The sequence below is a fragment of the Leuciscus leuciscus genome (genome assembly GCF_965113295.1).
Source record: "Leuciscus leuciscus genome assembly, chromosome: 9".
Lineage (NCBI taxonomy): Eukaryota > Metazoa > Chordata > Actinopteri > Cypriniformes > Leuciscidae > Leuciscus > Leuciscus leuciscus.
In genome coordinates this window covers 24,584,058-24,600,973 of record NC_138733.1, presented here as the reverse complement: position 1 = coordinate 24,600,973, position 16,916 = coordinate 24,584,058, and the positions used below count along the sequence as shown (strand labels likewise).

General features: G+C 39.8%; 1 protein-coding gene across 3 annotated transcripts; it reads left to right on the top strand.

The window, feature by feature from the left end:
* Positions 1-191: 191 nt before the first annotated feature.
* Positions 192-15,285, top strand: akap1b (A kinase (PRKA) anchor protein 1b). 3 transcript variants are annotated; one of them, XM_082179698.1, is made up of 11 exons: positions 192-357; positions 4,100-5,667; positions 7,921-8,054; positions 8,324-8,450; positions 8,535-8,662; positions 8,978-9,155; positions 9,236-9,386; positions 11,963-12,030; positions 12,118-12,191; positions 12,283-12,348; positions 12,673-15,285. In XM_082179698.1, the coding sequence occupies exons 2-11, from the start codon at positions 4,125-4,127 to the stop codon at positions 12,733-12,735; spliced, it is 2,532 nt and encodes an 843-aa protein (XP_082035824.1). In that variant the 5' UTR covers positions 192-357; positions 4,100-4,124; the 3' UTR covers positions 12,736-15,285. The 3 variants fall into 3 exon arrangements, 2 of the variants coding, with proteins under 2 accessions (XP_082035824.1, XP_082035825.1); XM_082179699.1 differs by lacking the exon at positions 192-357 and adding an exon at positions 380-1,271; XR_014208642.1 differs by lacking the exons at positions 12,283-12,348; positions 12,673-15,285 and adding an exon at positions 9,744-10,269 and having other exon boundaries at positions 12,118-12,188.
* Positions 15,286-16,916: the final 1,631 nt, after the last annotated feature.

The window sequence follows — 16,916 nt, the reverse complement described above, 5'->3', positions numbered from 1 at the left end:
TGAGTTACAGCTGCTTGAATCTATTTTGAGTCTGTCTGTCACGTTCACGTCTTATTCTCTATAAATTATAAAAACCAAACGAATGTCCCCAGTAGCCTCGCGAAGTCCGAGACCACTGTAATCTCGCGACATTCCAATGCTTTTACAGTGAGAGTGGACTTATCGCGAGATTTGATCAGCTGAAGCGTCTCTGTTTTTAGAGTGTGCGTTCGGACGGTTAACACGTGGGGAGGAGAGACAAGAGACACACACACACATACACATACACGAAGAGGGGGGACACGTTGGGATTGTGCTGGGCCTTGAATACGTAACATTAATAATATACGGTGGCGGTGCGAGGGACGCATAAACACAGTGAGTATAAATCGCGTGTTCGGGTTTTACTTCATATGTTGATAGGTGAAGCTTATAACGTTACCGCAAAGAGGGAGCCAGTTTTAGCCGCCTCTCTTGATTAGTCCTGCTGTCTGGTGTGCTATGCTAATCATACAAACTGATTTTAACCATCTTACATTCAATCATCTCATCTTGACAAATGATTTCCAGCTTCATTGGCTCGACAGTGTATGTTTGACATTGCGCCAGTGCTATCAGCTATCCAAAACGCTTTAGCTACTGCGGCTAACTGTCGCCAAATCTGAGTTCAATCCTAATGTATGGGTTAAGTCCTGCACGTCAATTAATTTCGTCTAATTAAGCAATTATTAAACGTCATAATTATCTAGAAGACCAGGTACCATGTCGCAAAGATCAGCTTGACCACCTTCAACTGGTATGACCAGTGAAGTTATCATGTTTTGGAATACAAATAACCTGTATTTTAAAGTTAGTAAGTAGCTGGTTGACCAGGACCAAGGTTAAATGTTCCACAAACTATATTGACCATTTTAGGACAGGTTGACAAGCTGGTTGCTGATTTGTTACTGTTCCTACCAGCTAGAAACCATGACAATCTGGATTTTTCCCATAGGGATTTGTAAATTGGATATTTGTGAGGCCATAATGTTAATTCATAATGTTACTTGGAGCTGTTGTAATTTTGGTGTGGTCATTCTGCAGAATGACAGCGGAAAACACGCTCTCCTGCTTTGTTCTCTCGTCTTTTGCGCGTTAAAGTCAACTCGCACCTTCATTCAGCTGAATTATGTACCGAGCCACATGGACGAGCGGTTTCTGTGAACTCATGGATAATTCAGGGCCTCTCTGAAAGAGGACTCGGTGGAGGGTTACCCCGGTAAAATCGTTTTAAAGTCAAGATACTTGAAGCGGTCAGTACTTTAGATTGAATGGCTGCATGGGGTTGTAATTCATTCAGCGGCCTACCACGCGTACTGTAGGTCAACATCACCTCGCTAACTGGTTATGCGGGTTCTCCTTTATTTAATCACCTCGGTTATGTGTATGTTTCATTGCTGTCATAAACCGTTAAAGCTCCTGCTTTTATTTGACAAATTTCGCCCTTTGGTCCTTATAGCAGCAGCCATGGACAGTTAGCTTGACTGCTAACACACGCAGCATGCATTACAACCTCGCAGACATCTGGTTTAACGTGTTATATTTGTCTCAGCCAAGACATGAGCTTTTATGCAGCAATTATGTCGTGTTATATTATTGACTTTCGCTGCATTGTCAGTGCGGTGAAACGCGTACGTCACTTTTGTAGCTCTCCTGTGTAATTCTCTGCCAGTGGCCGGTGCGCGTAACGATCACCGCACGCGCTGGAGGGTTCATAGGTTCGCTTTTGTATTCTGAATGCAGCAGCTCTAGTAAGCCGCTTACTTGCGATCAATGGGTTCATATGTAACGTGTTGCGCGAATGACTGGCTACGGTGCCCTCTCCGTTATCTCTACACCTCCCCAAGGTCGAACAGCCACCGTGCAGCACGCGCTCGGGTCTTTTTCTATGGTCCGCTCGCGCACGCGCGCTAGGCCATGATATGACAGCGAGCATTAACTCGGCGAGCGTTTATTTAACCTCGTGGTGAAGGTGAACACGGTCTTCCTGAATCAGTTTGTCATTTACTATGCAGAAATACAGCATGTTGCTCTATTCGTTTAACGCGGCTGCTTGAAACATGCTCTCGAGACTGATAGCGCTAACAGATAGTATAGTAGTAATGTTATTGCATGCATTGTTAACAGACCAGCCCTCCATAGCTATTACTTTTACAATTTCATTCAGCAGAGAATATGAATGGAGAGTGGGTCATTATGCTATTATTAATAGCCTAATATCTGAAATGTAGAAATTGTTTGGTGAATTGGAATCTGTTTATGTGGCACTTAAAATAGGTAGGGTACAGTTTTTGTGTTTTATTAATAAAATGTTTTTCAGTTTCAGAAGATCAAGTTAAATGCTATATGAGCGATTTTCATTTAAGCAGTTTGCAGATTTTTCTATCTTGTCATCGAAATATGTGATATGTAGGCTAAGACTTTAAAAACATTTAAATTTTTTAATTTTACAGCAATATTAAATAAATGTAATAATTGAACATGATGTATGAAATGGGTTTAACAATACAACAGAATGGGTGACAGCATTGTAAATTTATTTAGCTCGATTAATGCTTTTGTTCAGTAGGGGCTATCTAGTTTGGGACCGAATTTTGGTTTGTTGTGATTTATAAACTAGCCATATATCTATAGATAGATGCTATTACCATTGTACTTAAACATATCTGTAATCACCAAGTCAATATATTTTGATTCTGAATGATTACGATTTTTCAAAAAAATTTGCATATTCAGAACCAACTTTGATTTCTTGCAGTGTATTTTGTTCACATGCTACATGATGTAGTCCTTATTCATTGACAGTTGGAGAGGCAGTTGGCAGACTGTCTTTTGAAACTCTATCTGAAAGCTGAAGAGAAACAGAAACCTCTTTATCTTTGGTTACTATGTACAGCAGTGAATGGGAGGGGTTTGTATATGATGTGTTCCTCCTCTTCTTGAGACTGGGATATGCTGCTCCCATGATGGAAAGGCATGCATGAATGTCCTTTTTTAACTCTGAAAGTATGCTCCTCCCATTCAAGCAGTGAGGTAGACATGGCACGTAGCTCCCAGCAGCCTCTGAGGTTGAATGTCAGCCATGTGATATTGTCCCTGAAGTTTTTGCATGGCTGACCAGAAGTCTTCCCTCTCTCACTGTAAAGCAGCCTGACCTAAAGTGCTGCAAACAATGCAATATAAAATGCAATCTTAGTTATGATTTTAGTTTTTTTAAGATTCCGGTTGATTACTTGCTTACATTATGATTGGATCTGTCTTTTGTCTTGAAGGATGCTGTTTTTTTTTTTGTTGCATACTATATATTTATCAAGATATGTATAGTTCAATGCAAGATGTTTAATGCCCATGCATCTTGCCTAACTGTGAGTTAGTTGTTTTCTAAATGTTACACAGACTTGTGAACAAGACAAAGGAATGAATGTTGACTAGGGTGCAATTTTCCAAGATGAGTATGAGTCACCCATTCTTTCACTTCTTCCCAAAGGCAACGCATCCTAAACCAGAAATAAAACATTTTATTACACATCTTACTTGAATGCTTTCTGATTGGTCTATCTGTGGTAAAATGGTTGCTACTGGTTTCCAGCTATAAATGCTTTGCTAGCTTAATGTTTCTCATATCACTCTGCTCTCTTCTTTAAAATAAAATAAAAATTATCTCAATAAAATTCATGAACTCGTATCAATATTTCATGTCCATTCTTTTAAATATTTAAGTAGCTGTGTCGTTAGTGGGATAATGAACAGTATTTTGGTTATTGCAAAATAAATAACTTAGCCTATTTGTGATCCTTAAGAACTAGCTTTGACTGTGCTAATACTAAAAATACTGGTGGTCAAATTGTGGGGGCATATCTAAATACCCCTGTTTGTTTGTTTCTTTGTATTTTTATTTTATTTATTTTTTCATTGTTTAAAAATGTTTATAGCTTAACTTTTTGTAATAGGATTGAATGGTTCTGCTTGGCGTGTATGTTAAGTTTATGGTCTGTCCATTATATTGCAACATAATTGTCATTTGCTGTTATGTCTTGCTTTAACTCAATTTAACACTTTTTATTTTATTTTTTATCTGCAGGTGTAGCTGCTAGGGTCTAGAGGAGATGCCACTGAGGTTCCGGTCCTTTGTTCCGTATACGCTTCCTGGAGTGCTAGCGCTCATAGGCTGGTGGTGGTACATCTCCCGCAAGAAAGAGCGAATCACCAGCCGGGACAGTGAGGAGGGGTCAGTTATGGGCTTGCGGACCTCCTCTGGCGAGGGCAGCAATGGGATGGTCGACAAGAGCTGCCCCGCAGCCAGCAGCACACACCGTAGAATCAGCCGTGACAGAGTCAAGGCCAAAGAGCACAGACCTGTTGAGCAGGAAGTAGTTGCGGAGATTCACACGCCAGTGCTAAAAGCCACTGCGGGAGAGGTTCTTGGCGCCCCTCCAGTTGTCTTGGCAAGTGGACAGCTAAGCGCTCCACAGAGCAGTGCAAAATCATTGCCCCCACAAAGCCACCCAGAGACAACCAGGCAGACGACTCCTGTGTCATCTTCAACCCCAACAAAAACAGTGGAGGAGAGCCCTAATCACAAAGAACCAGAGGCCGCCACTGACAGCAAACCTTCAAATCAGTTTCCGCCAGATCTAGCAAGTGCTGCTTCAATCAAGAAGCAGGTCGAAAACCAACCACTAATTAGGCAGCGTCCCGCAGAGCTAGCCAAAGCAGAGCGACCTGAACCTGAGGGAGAGGTGGCCACTGAAACCTCGGCACCGACATGCGGTCAGAATCTGCCAGCTGACATTTCAAAAGATGAGCAGGCCTTCGTTGCGTCGTCAACGGAAGGCGAGGCTGTCTTGCTGGAGATCTGCAGCCCAAAAACACCTCTGACTCTGACCTCGTTCCCCAACTCCACCAGTACACCCCTCTCAGAAAGATCAAATGAGGCCCAGCACCATGAAAACGGAGACCTGGGCCTGCCGGTCGAGACCAGTCCAGACATGCAGGAGCTCCAGCGCCTCGCGGCAGGGCTGATCTCTGAGGTCATCTCGGCAGCCACCCAGGAGGTCATGGCGGTCAGCAGCTGTGAGTCGCGGTACAGCAAGGGCTCTGAAGCTGCTGACAGCAGCACGCCGGCTGTAAATGGTAAGGAAGTAGAGTTGTGTGTACCTCCTGAAAGTACAGAAAGTGAAGAGTCTCGGGCGGCACAGATAGCAGAAGAGATTGTCAATGGTTGTCTGGCACCTTCGCTCTGGAAGATGCCAGAGAATGAGAAGGAAAAAGGCTTGTTGACTGTGCCGTCTGGGGAACAGTTGGAGTCAACGCCAATTCTGGCCAAGCTGCAGGCGGAGGAAGCTCTGGTTGAAGACTCGGGATGTAGCACATGCCAATCCGAGGATGGCGTCAGCAGTGAGGACCTCCGTACCACGGGATTGTCCTCGACAGTTTCTGAAAGCAAGGAGGACCTCATTCAAATTTCAGGGACTTGTAGCGCCTCAGAGGGTCATGGAGATGGACTACAGGAGAGTCTTGTTCTAATTGCTCCTCAGGAGTCCCCGCTTACTGCAGAAAATGTTGCTACGGTTTGCGAAGCAGCACGGTTGAATGGAACAGGCCTCAGGAATGGTGCCGCTAGCGAGGTAGAAGCTGACCAATCAGGAGGTGAGTTAAAGTTCTTAAGAATTTAAAAGAATGAAATTTTATGTCATTTACTCACCCGTCTCAAGTCAATCCGAATCTTTTTCACTTTCCTCTGTGGGAGCCAAATAATACAGTGGCTCACCTACCCGAATCCATCGTAGGTGCGTCGGATGATAGGCTAATACACACATCTCAAGTTTGCATAATCACAAAATTATTTAAATAACCAACATTAGGTCAATCAGCATTCCTCAGGCTTTGTTCTGTGGAACACAATATATTTGGAAAAATGTATTTGTCTATTAAATTAAAGTCAGTGGGGTCCATTGTTGTTTTGACCTCATTGACTTTAAAATTCTATGAATAAAACAGTTGAAACATTCTTCAAAGTATCATGCAATTTGTGTTTCGCAGGAGAAAAAAATCAAACAGTTTGGAAATTATATGAGGGAGAGTAAAAGATGACCATTTTTATTTTCGGGTGACCTGTCCCTTTATTCAAGCTGAAATTAAATTCACAATATTGAATTCCTTTAATTTCAGTGGTCTCAAAGCATCTCTCTGTATTGCACACTTCATATGATGAACTCCATCTTGGGAGATTGTTTGATTGTGCTTTACTTAATAGTTTGGGATATGATACACTTATCGTGCATTAATGCAAAGCGATCTGTGTTTGCTTTTTCCCCATGGCTCATATTGTGTAGTGTCAAACGTTTTTGCTGGTGCAAATCTAACTTTCCACAAAGGTTTTGAATTTCCATCAGAAGGAAGGCACAAAGGATTGGAATCATTTACTAACGTGCTCACGGTTTTCAATTGGCTTTGTTTTTGTGTTTAAATCCATCCCGCATCAATCCTCCTCTTCTTGACATTTGGCCAGATGTAGTAGTGCAAAAAAGCCTGAGTCAAGGGTACCTCTCAAACTGTGAATAGACTCTCTGGAAACCTCAGATGCTCAAATTCCCAAACAGTGTATGTTACATGAACACAACCACATGTGCACAGCTGTTTTTACCACTCCCTACTACAGCAACTTCCTTACATGGATATCAGCGGCGTCTTGCTTTTTTAACTTCAGAGCAGGTGTTAGAAATGGCCACTAGTTGTTCTGTTATTAGTTATTCAACGGCTGTTTTTACCAGAACGTGGCTATACAGCACACTGACCTTTTTGCAATGTTTATATTTTAATGCAGAGTGAGTATTTTTGTGTTGATTTGATGACAGGAATCACTTGTGTGGGGTGTGTGAGTGATTTGCCTGAACCGTTGTGAGGTGTTGCTGCCACACCAGCTGCTGCTGGTGATCCTTCTCCTGCCGTATTGTGACCTGAGATTGGTGTGGAGACTGGCAGCACCTGGTGTCTCAGCCCGTCCTTTCTTGAATGAAAGGAGAAAATGTAATAGACCCTTGATGCTTCTTTCCCATTAGTTGAAGCAGAGTAAATGAGCAATTGTTGACACTGTCAACTTCAAGTAGTAGGAAAAGTGTCATAAGCTTACTGCTTTAATGGTATCAATCAAGAACAATAGTGGCATGTTTTTCGTCCTGAGGGAAGAGGCTGGTTGTTTTGTTTGTTAATGGTCCTTGTCATCTGTTGTGTTTGTTATTGTTACCCCATGGTTACTTGGCAAACAGTGATGACCTGGCTAAGCAGGCATTTGCGTTCTGTCTGTTAAAGAATGGTCTGTTTAGACCCCCTGAATGTCATTGATTTGGGTGGCTGTAATGTTGTCGGGAGAATGTGTGGAATGGATGCCAGATTTTTCTAACTATGCTAACAATCGGTTTTACTATATCCAGATCATCTTGGAATTAGTTGCAGGTGATTATTGATTTCTTTAAGATGGAAGTTTTATTTTATTTTATGCATTTATTTAAATATTTATTTTCTACATTTTTACCTTTTATATACACATGCAATGCAATACTGTATATAATATTTCTACGATATGCAGACCACCCCAGAATTAGTTGGTAATATTGATTGGTTTATTCAGTCAGCAGAACTTTTTTTATTTAAATGTATTTTATTAATTATGTCTTACTTTTTATGCATGTCTTTATATGTGTGTGTATAGTATTTTTTTTTTTTACCTTTTATTTATTTTAACCAATGTGAATCTTAAGGTTTTGCAAATGTTTTTTGCAAATAGTAAATTGACTAAACTCACATTTTTCAAACATTTGCTGAAATCAATGAAATGATTCTGTATGTTTATACTTTGACACATCTGACTGACATTTGTGGGTTGTTTTTTTGTCATAACAGGTTCAGATGTGAATAGCATGGATTCAGTGGACAGCTGTTCCACCTTGGGGGTGGGAGACGGCCAGCCGAGTGGCAGCCAGACCTGTCAATCACAAAGCTCAGAGCTTATTGTGTGGGAGATTGAGGTGCCAAAGGTGTGTTTCCTTTAAACCCTGATTCTGATTCACATTATTCTACTTCCATCAATCAAAAGTTTTTTTCTGATACAATTTTAGAATGAAGAAAAACTCATTGCATGTTGTCCTACAGCCCTTTATCTAAATGTCAAAGCAACTTTTGTCAACACCGTGGCCTGAATGCGTAGCACACATTTATTAAAGCTAATTAAATTAACTAGTCGATCATAATGTATGAATTCATTAAAACCTGTCTTGATATCTGTGGTTCTCCTCTGATTTTATAGCATCTAGTGGGACGGCTAATTGGCAAACAAGGGAGATATGTGAGCTTCCTGAAGCAGAGCTCTGGTGCTAAGATCTACATTTCAACCCTGCCTTACACTCAAGAGTTTCAGATCTGCCATATAGAGGGTAAGTCAGTCTCTCCGAAGGGCTATATTTTTCCAGTTCAGCCATAGCCTCTTTGAATTGTTTTTGTTCTGGTTTGCTTCATAGGAAGCCAGCAGCAGGTAGATAAGGCGCTGGCCTTGATTGGGAAGAAGTTTAAAGACTTGGACCTGACCAACTTGTACGCCCCACCGCCCCCACCACTAACGCTGCCCTCTCTACCCATGACTTCCTGGGTAAGATTGGCTCCTTCCCCCCACTCCTGCAGACTACATAGACAGCTACCTTTTAAGGCAGCATTCTGACTGTCATGCAGCACTCTAACACTTTCTGTGTAAACTGTACATAGGATTTTTTTGTTGTTGCGTAAATTATCACATTAAATTCAATAGGACAGATCCTGTAAGACTAGATTTATGAAGGTTTTGTTCACAGTCTGGTCATGTTACTTGAATAAAATCGAACTGCAACCAAACAACAACAAAAAACATCAGATAATTCCTGGATTTTGACATACTAACATAGTGCTTCAATGGATCTGCCTGGTACAGCTTCTGTTGCCCAGTGGGGTGACAGTGGAGGTGATCGTGGTGAACATTGTATCAGCCGGTCACCTGTTTGTCCAGCAACACACTCACCCTACGTACCACGCACTGCGCAGTCTGGACCAGCAGATGTTTCTGTGCTATTCACAGCCCGGCACTCCCCCATTGCCATCACCTGTTGAAGGTAAAAGGCTCCCCCTTCTCTCTTTTCACATTCCTCATTCTGCAGAGAATTCCTCATTTTCTCTCTCATCTCTTTTCCAGTTGGAGTGATTTGTGCGGCCCCAGCTGTCGATGGAGCCTGGTGGCGAGCGCAGGTCATCTCCTTCTACAAAGATTCAACCGAAGTGGAAATCCGATATGTTGATTATGGAGGCTACGACAGAGTCAAAATTGACACCCTTCGACAGATCAGGTTTAATACTACCCCAAACCACCCCCCCCCCCCCCCCTTTTTTTTTTTTTTAACTCTCCCTCTCATCAATGTACTGCTGTCAATTTAATTGCACCCTTTTGTGTGATTTAATCGCACGCTTATCATAAAATTAAGCATACACCATTTCGTCATCATTTGCTATATCCAGCAAAGTAAACTATCAGATTGAAGGGTGATACTCACAAAACTGTATTTTCTGCTAACTTTTTTCTAGGTAATTTTTTTTTCCAAAAAAGTACACCAAATTATATAAGGAATTCATATAATTCATAAATGTATGCACACCAAAGCCAAAGCGTTTACATAAGAACATTTTCCTTTTTATTTTCTTTCCAGAATTCAACAGTGCGACAGCAAAGAGCATTTACATTTTAGACAAGTCAAGTTGCAACAAGTTACAATACTGAACAGGACCACAAAAAAAGCCCTAAACCAACCGCCTTGACCTGACTGCATATACCTACTACAGTACACGGATCCATTCAGAATGACTAAACACAAGACACATCAAAATATTATCCTGAATGTGTGTGGAAACAATGCACTGAATGTAGTGAAATGTGTCAGTGCATAAATAGCCTACAATGTGCGATCAATGCATCGGAGAGTGCACATACATTATTATAACGGACTCACGTGTGCTTACTGTACGACTCCTGTATGTCTTTACCTTGATTGCAATCCTCATTCATCAAAATTTCACTAGCAAGACACTGGTTTGCTTTTTCCAACCGAGGAACGTAGTTTGCATATCATCTGGCCATACAGCATTGGGATGTTTGGACGTTCAGTCTGTATTTCACACAGCACGATGCGTGAGGGGAAACACACACTGGAATGAATAATTAACTTAAAATGCAATGTGAGTCTCTATTCTCTGTGCCATCTCTGATGTAATCAGCCTGGCCTTCTTTACATTAGCACTGTTTTGGACTGATTGTTTGAAAGAATTTGCTTACTGGCTCATTCGACTGAAATCTTATTCTGGAGATTAGCGGTTTAAAATGATCTTTTTGCAAACAGAGAAGTGAAATCAGGTTAAAGGGTTAGAATAGAAATTTCCACCTATCGGCGTTACAGGCATAGATAAATATACATAGAGGTTTCAGTGGCCCACCATATGTAAGCCGTCTGCCATATTGGAACTGTCAAAGTAAGTCTGTAAACATTCTAGAGCAAGTTGACTGTGCGTCTGCAACCACACATTATTAATTATTACATTAATAATTAATTATTTAATTAGACGCATGTATGAAAATCTAAATCTGCAATCTGACTTCATCAGATGATTATGCTAAACTAACACAATATAAAGCAAAGGCGTCCGCTAACACGACATTAAAAAGTTACCATAGTTTAAAGAGCAAACCAACACACTCACTTGTAAAAGGTTATCCCATTTCTTCAGGAATTTAAATCTGGTTTTTACAACCAGAAGCTGAGCAATGTTGTGTCATCATTAATTCTTATTGTGAGTGACGACATGCTGAACGTTGTAAGATGGCAGGCGCGCAGACATGTCTGTTGGGGTCGAATGTGGATCTTCTTATACATATCTATGATTATAGATATGTTTGCGCCATTGTAAATGCTCAGCGTGATAAACTCCTGAACTTTGAAGATCTAACTGCGTGACATAAATTACATTAATGATGCAATTACACATGCTTCAGTAATTTATTTGCGTTAAATTATTTTAAAGTGTTAAGGATTTTAAATTAATCGAATGCATTACCGCATTGACGTTGACAGCCCTATTCTTAAAGTAAACAGCTGTATCATGCATTGTCCACAACACAAAATGTTATACAGAAATAATAATTACATATCATTTTAATTTAATATGTATTATTTACAAGAACACTACCGTTTAGGTGTGCTAATTTTTTTTATGTTTTGAAATGTCTCAAGGCTGCATTTATTTGATCAAAAATACAGTAAAACATTAATATGACAATTAAAATGACTCATTTGAATACATTTTTTAATTTATTCCAGTGATGGCAAAGCTGAATTTTCAGCATCTTTTTAGCAGTCTTCAGTGTCACATGATCCTTCAGAAATCATTCTAATAAGCTGGTTTGGAATCATATGTTAAACGGTTGTCCTGCTTAATATTTTTGTGGAAACCGTGATGCATTTTTGCCGAATTCTCTGATTAATATAAAGTTCTAAGGAACATAATTTATTTGAAATAGAAATTTTTTGTTACATTTATAAATTTCTTTACTGTCACTTTTGATCAATTTAATGCATCCTTGCCTTTTTTTTTTTTTTTTTTTTTTGCCTTGCTGACTTTTGAATGGTCGTGTATTTTAATATAGTATTGATTTTTTTATATAGTAATATTTGTCATGAATATTAGGCATAAGGTAAAATAATTTGCATGATTTCTATGCAGTCATGACGGCAATAGATGATATGATTGGTTGAAATTAAAGTTACTCATCAGTCATGATCAACCTCCCACCTTTAGATGCTATTTCTATCTTTTCAGCATTTTGTTGTTTTTAATCAGTCGTCTTCTGTGGACCCACCTAACTTTTCTTTTTCAGATCGGACTTTGTGACATTACCGTTCCAGGGAACAGAAGTGTTATTAGACAACATCGCCCCACTTCCAGGTATGCCTTGTTCTTTTAAATCTTAGAAGTTGAATTTTTCATCAGCTTATTCCAGCTGGATCTCACTGTTGTTCACGTGTTCATTAGGAGAGGATCGGTTCTCAGCAGAGGCCAATTCTGCGCTGGAGGAGATGACAAGAGGGGTTCCATTGCTGGCACAAGTGAGTCTTTAAATCATTCATTAATGGATGACATTTATGTTGATGCCATTTACAACCAACAGATAATTTAATGGGCATTTTTCTCATATAGGTCACCAACTACGACAATAATACAGGACTTCCTTTAGTACACATGTGGAACATGGTGGGAGAGGAGGTAAAATTACCATAACTTTTTTTTATTTAATAAAATTGTTATTAATGGGAAAGGTTTTTTTTGTTCTGGTTTTTTATTTATTTTTTATTTTTTATTAAAGCTTTTTATAAAAAAAAAAGTTTACTCCAAAATATAAAATTGACATTTACTCATCCTCTTGTTTCAAACCTGTATGTCTTCATTTCTTTTTTGCAACACAAAAGGATGTTGAGCAGAATGTAACCCTTTTAATAGTTAAACTATAGATTTCTTTCATGCTTGGCATTTGTCTTCGATAATGAGTAGCATGAATAACATGATGATACTTGGTTCCTTTTTTTGTAGCTGGTCCTGCTCAACCGCACTTTGGCAGAGCGAGGTTATGGCACCTGGGTGGACAGTTTCTGATCCTCCAGAGATCCCTCGCCCTCCTCTCCTCACTCACCTCGTGGCCCACCTGCCCCTTAATTATCCTCACTCATCATGAATATCAGCAGGTTCTGTCCTCCTCACCCACCATGTCCACCATCACCTCCTACATGAAGTGCGCATCACTGGCTCTGGGAGTTTCTTTTTTTGGTTTGCTCTCCCCTCCATCCTGCCTTTTTCTATTTTCATTTTTTCCTCTCTATCCCCTTGCGTAAGAAATCAATGTACTGTATGAAAGAGAAAAAAGAGGGAGCTAAGCGTCAATGACTGAACCACCAACAAGGACTGAAGTTTTCTTGACTTTGTGCTCCTGTAAATTTAAATATTGTAACTAAATAAAGGTTAATCATGTTTTCCGTCCGATCAGACTCCTTCCAGCACAAAAAAACTAAACGGACTGTGGATTATCATGCCGTGGATGAAAAATCTGTAGTGATAAAAAAAAAGTACATTTGTGAAGATAACTGGTGCAGATAAGACTCAGTGTTGTTGCTGCTGATGTAATCCTGAGACTTGAGACATCATGTTTGCATTTACGTTATCACGGCTTTGTCCCAGTTTCACTCTCCAGCCAGGTGGTTCTCCGTGCAGTTCAACAAGGAATAAACGACCACAGCTCCATGTCCTCCATCTCTATGTCTGTCTGTACAACAGTGTGGCCTTAAGAGGGTAATACTCAGCCAATTTCATGACCTCCCTCTTCCCCACACTCTGGATCTGTAGGAATCCAACTGCCTTCGGCGTCAATAGGCCTGACACTAAGCATCACTTCATTTACTTCACTGATTACAGAGTCTGTTAATCCAGGAGACGTCTGTGCCCTCCTGACCTTTGGGCCTTTTTTAGGGAAGACTACACTGAGTCTTCAGCCCTAGAGGGACACTAGAGCTTGAATGGTGCTGCAATAGATGGCAAATGGGCCTGTACGGCTAATTCTTATCTGTGGAGACACTAAAAGGATGACTACACAAACCAGAACACTACTGCGTGATGAGGACAGCAGGGCACTTCCCTTCTGGGTGGATGAATTGCATTCAATGGGTCTGTGTGTTTTTGTATGCATGTAATTCTGCTCCAAAGCACGTCGAGTCATGTCGCATTATCAGTGTGATGGGCTGCTTGCTTTCGTCTCACTCAAGATCAGTTTCGCAATAACGTCACGTCTAGTAGACCCATTGCCATTAATGTCTCTTTGCATTCTGTACATAACATGTTTCACGGTGTCCAATCCCAGCAACCCACCCAATTGGCTCCTAAGAGAAGCTGTCGATACACCTACCTGGCTTGGAGTAAAGCTTTAAGCCTTATCCGTTGTTCTTTTTTATGTTGGTTTTACGTGGGATGAAATAAGGTCTGCTTTATTACTATAATTTGTTAAAGTATAATGACGCAGAGATTAATATTCCCTTTTTTGTATTTTGTCATTGATCATGCTTTTTCAGTCGTTGAATGGCTTTTTGGCCAAGGCTCGCCCCTTTTTCTGCTGCTGAATTATTGCTAATCTAATGTTGGACTTCAGAATGTCTATGGGTGTCCTTGGAGGGAACTTTTCCAGGCTTTTAGCTTGGTTATGGTTTGTTTGATTAGTTTTGATTGTTAGCACTGCAGTTGATAGTTTCTTATGCCCTTGATAAATTTTCCAGTGTCAGAAATAATAAATAAAAAAACACACCCTGCTCACTTTAATTTAGTGGTAGTGAACGCCAAGTAAATGTAAACTGACAGCATCGAAAAGTAACGTCGACTAAAAGAAAGCAGGTTTAGACGTTTGTGAGGGTATTTGCACGGTTTTCCAATATGCTGCGAGGTTTTTCTGCAATATTTCCCTCACAGCCTCGTTTCTGTACTCTCTTACGTTTATCTCAGGTATGAGCTTTTCATTTATTACCATTCTGTGTTCGAGGAGAGTTATTAGTCCAATTATTTCAAAATACTTTACCTGTGTGAACGTGCGCGGCCCATTAGGTATATGCCTGCACTACAGGTGAATGAATAAGGAACCACACCGACCTCAGAGCCGAAATGTTTCATTGGTCTGTCTTTAGGTCTGTGTTTGTTTTACGGTTTATGTATTGATCAAGTCCAGTTAATCTCTGCATATGCTCATATCTTTACTGACATGGCTTCCTACCATCAGTTCAAATGTCTACACCTGTATGTTCCTACCCGCTCTCGTGTAATGAAAAATCACGCTGTTTTAGACTTGTCCAGGTGTGTGTGTGTGTGTGTGTGTAAATATAAGATGTCTCACTGTAAAAACACTTGGAGCGAGTGTAGGAAGCAAAAGGGAACTTTTTTTTTTTCTTTTTTCTCTCATCCCCACCTTCCAAAATCTGCTCATTTGTTCTCTGTTGGTAGGAATGGTTTGCAATGTTTGCTTAGCTAGATAATTAATCATTTGATTATTTAAATGAGTGTAAGAAATTCTGCATAGACATGTACAGGTCAGTTTTTGCCAGACTCACTACAAGGTTTGATTCTTTGGTTGTACAGATCTATTGAAAAAAGAGAATAAAGTTATTAAAAATATTTCCTATATTTTACATGTTGTATTTTAGTTATGAAATCAGTGTGACTTGGCTTGTAATATACTGTACCAAACAAACCAAATGTTTAAAGTCAGTCAGCATATTAGAATGACTTCTGAAGGATCATGTGACACTGAAGACTGGAGTAATGATGCTGAAAACTTCATTAGGAGTCCGTAGTTCTCTTTCTTAACCTGTAGAGGGAGTTAAATACCAAAGTTATGATCATGCTTCTCTCCAAGGCTGAGTTCATGCATTTCAGCTGTAATCCCAACAATGACATTTCCAAGAACAAGGATATTCTCTTAGACGTGCCAGTGTAAACACTTCTAAATGAGACCTCTTTTATCCATCCTTCAGCAGCATTAGTTTATGAATCGTCTCTTCCATTTGCTACACGGCTAAAGTGGAGAGAGTCCTTTAGGTAACAACTCATGACTTTAAGAGAGGGAGGTCTTTTGCTTGAAGAATGTCTTTTTTCTTTTTCTTTTTTTTAAATCAGAGTTTGTACTGCGAGCCACCTTTGCGCTCTGCTGCGGCTGAGAGGGACATTAAGTGACACTTGTACCTGAGCTTTTGTTCAGAATTTTTTTTAATTTTTTTTTATTCTTATCATGTATAAAATGCCCCTGGCAAATCCCTGATGATTTCAGAGGGTTTTCAAATTAAATTGTACAAGTCTGTTCACTATAGGTAAGGTTTAGCCATTAGAATGACTTTAATTGTATGTGTATGACATTTTGAGAGGCTTCAGGTTAGCGCTGTTGTGTGCTACAAAATCACAAATCCTTGTTGCAGTTGATTTAATTTATTGGATGATTTATGAGTTTAAATCTTTGGTTATAAAGTGACATGAAAGTATCCATCAGCAGCATTATATGGTGAATGTTGTATGATCTGTAGGTGACACCACACCACATCTCAGGTTTTGGCAAATCATAACTCTTCTTGCATGTCCAAAAAAACACGTGCCTCATCAGCAGCTAACTGACTTGTTTGCGGTTTAAACTATAGAAGTCCCAGAGTATACTTATTACTTATTTAACTTAGGCCTACTTATGACTTACTGATGGCTGTTTTGCCATTTAAAGGCATCATAAAATTGGCAGATGATGCCACAATAAATTATCTAATGAGAAACAAGGTAATGAATCTGGCAATAAGATGCCAAAAAAGTAACTTTGGTGTAACTAATGGACTGACTTTAGAAAACTTTTCTCAGTCCGACGTTGGATTTTGGTTGGAAATGAAAGTCAGGTTGACGTTTCTGTCTTGACTTTGAATCATTGAATGTGCAATTCAAAATCACAAAGCATGAAGATATCTAAAGTCTGACTGAAACGTACAGAAAGAGAAAACTGGAGAAAGTTTTCTAATGTCAACTGATGTTGGTTTCTGACGTCAACGCGATTTTCATTTTCAACCACATTACAACGTTTGAGATTAACGTCAATCTGACGTTGGATTCTGACATCAACCTGATTTTTATTTTCAACGTTGGGTTTGGTCTTCTAAATGCGAATTCTGGAGCACACTAGCTTATAGATAACAGTAAGGCTAACATATTCATACTAAAAGCCAAAAAACTTTAAATGGGGCTTTATTTGAGGGAACAGCCATTTGGGTGTCTGA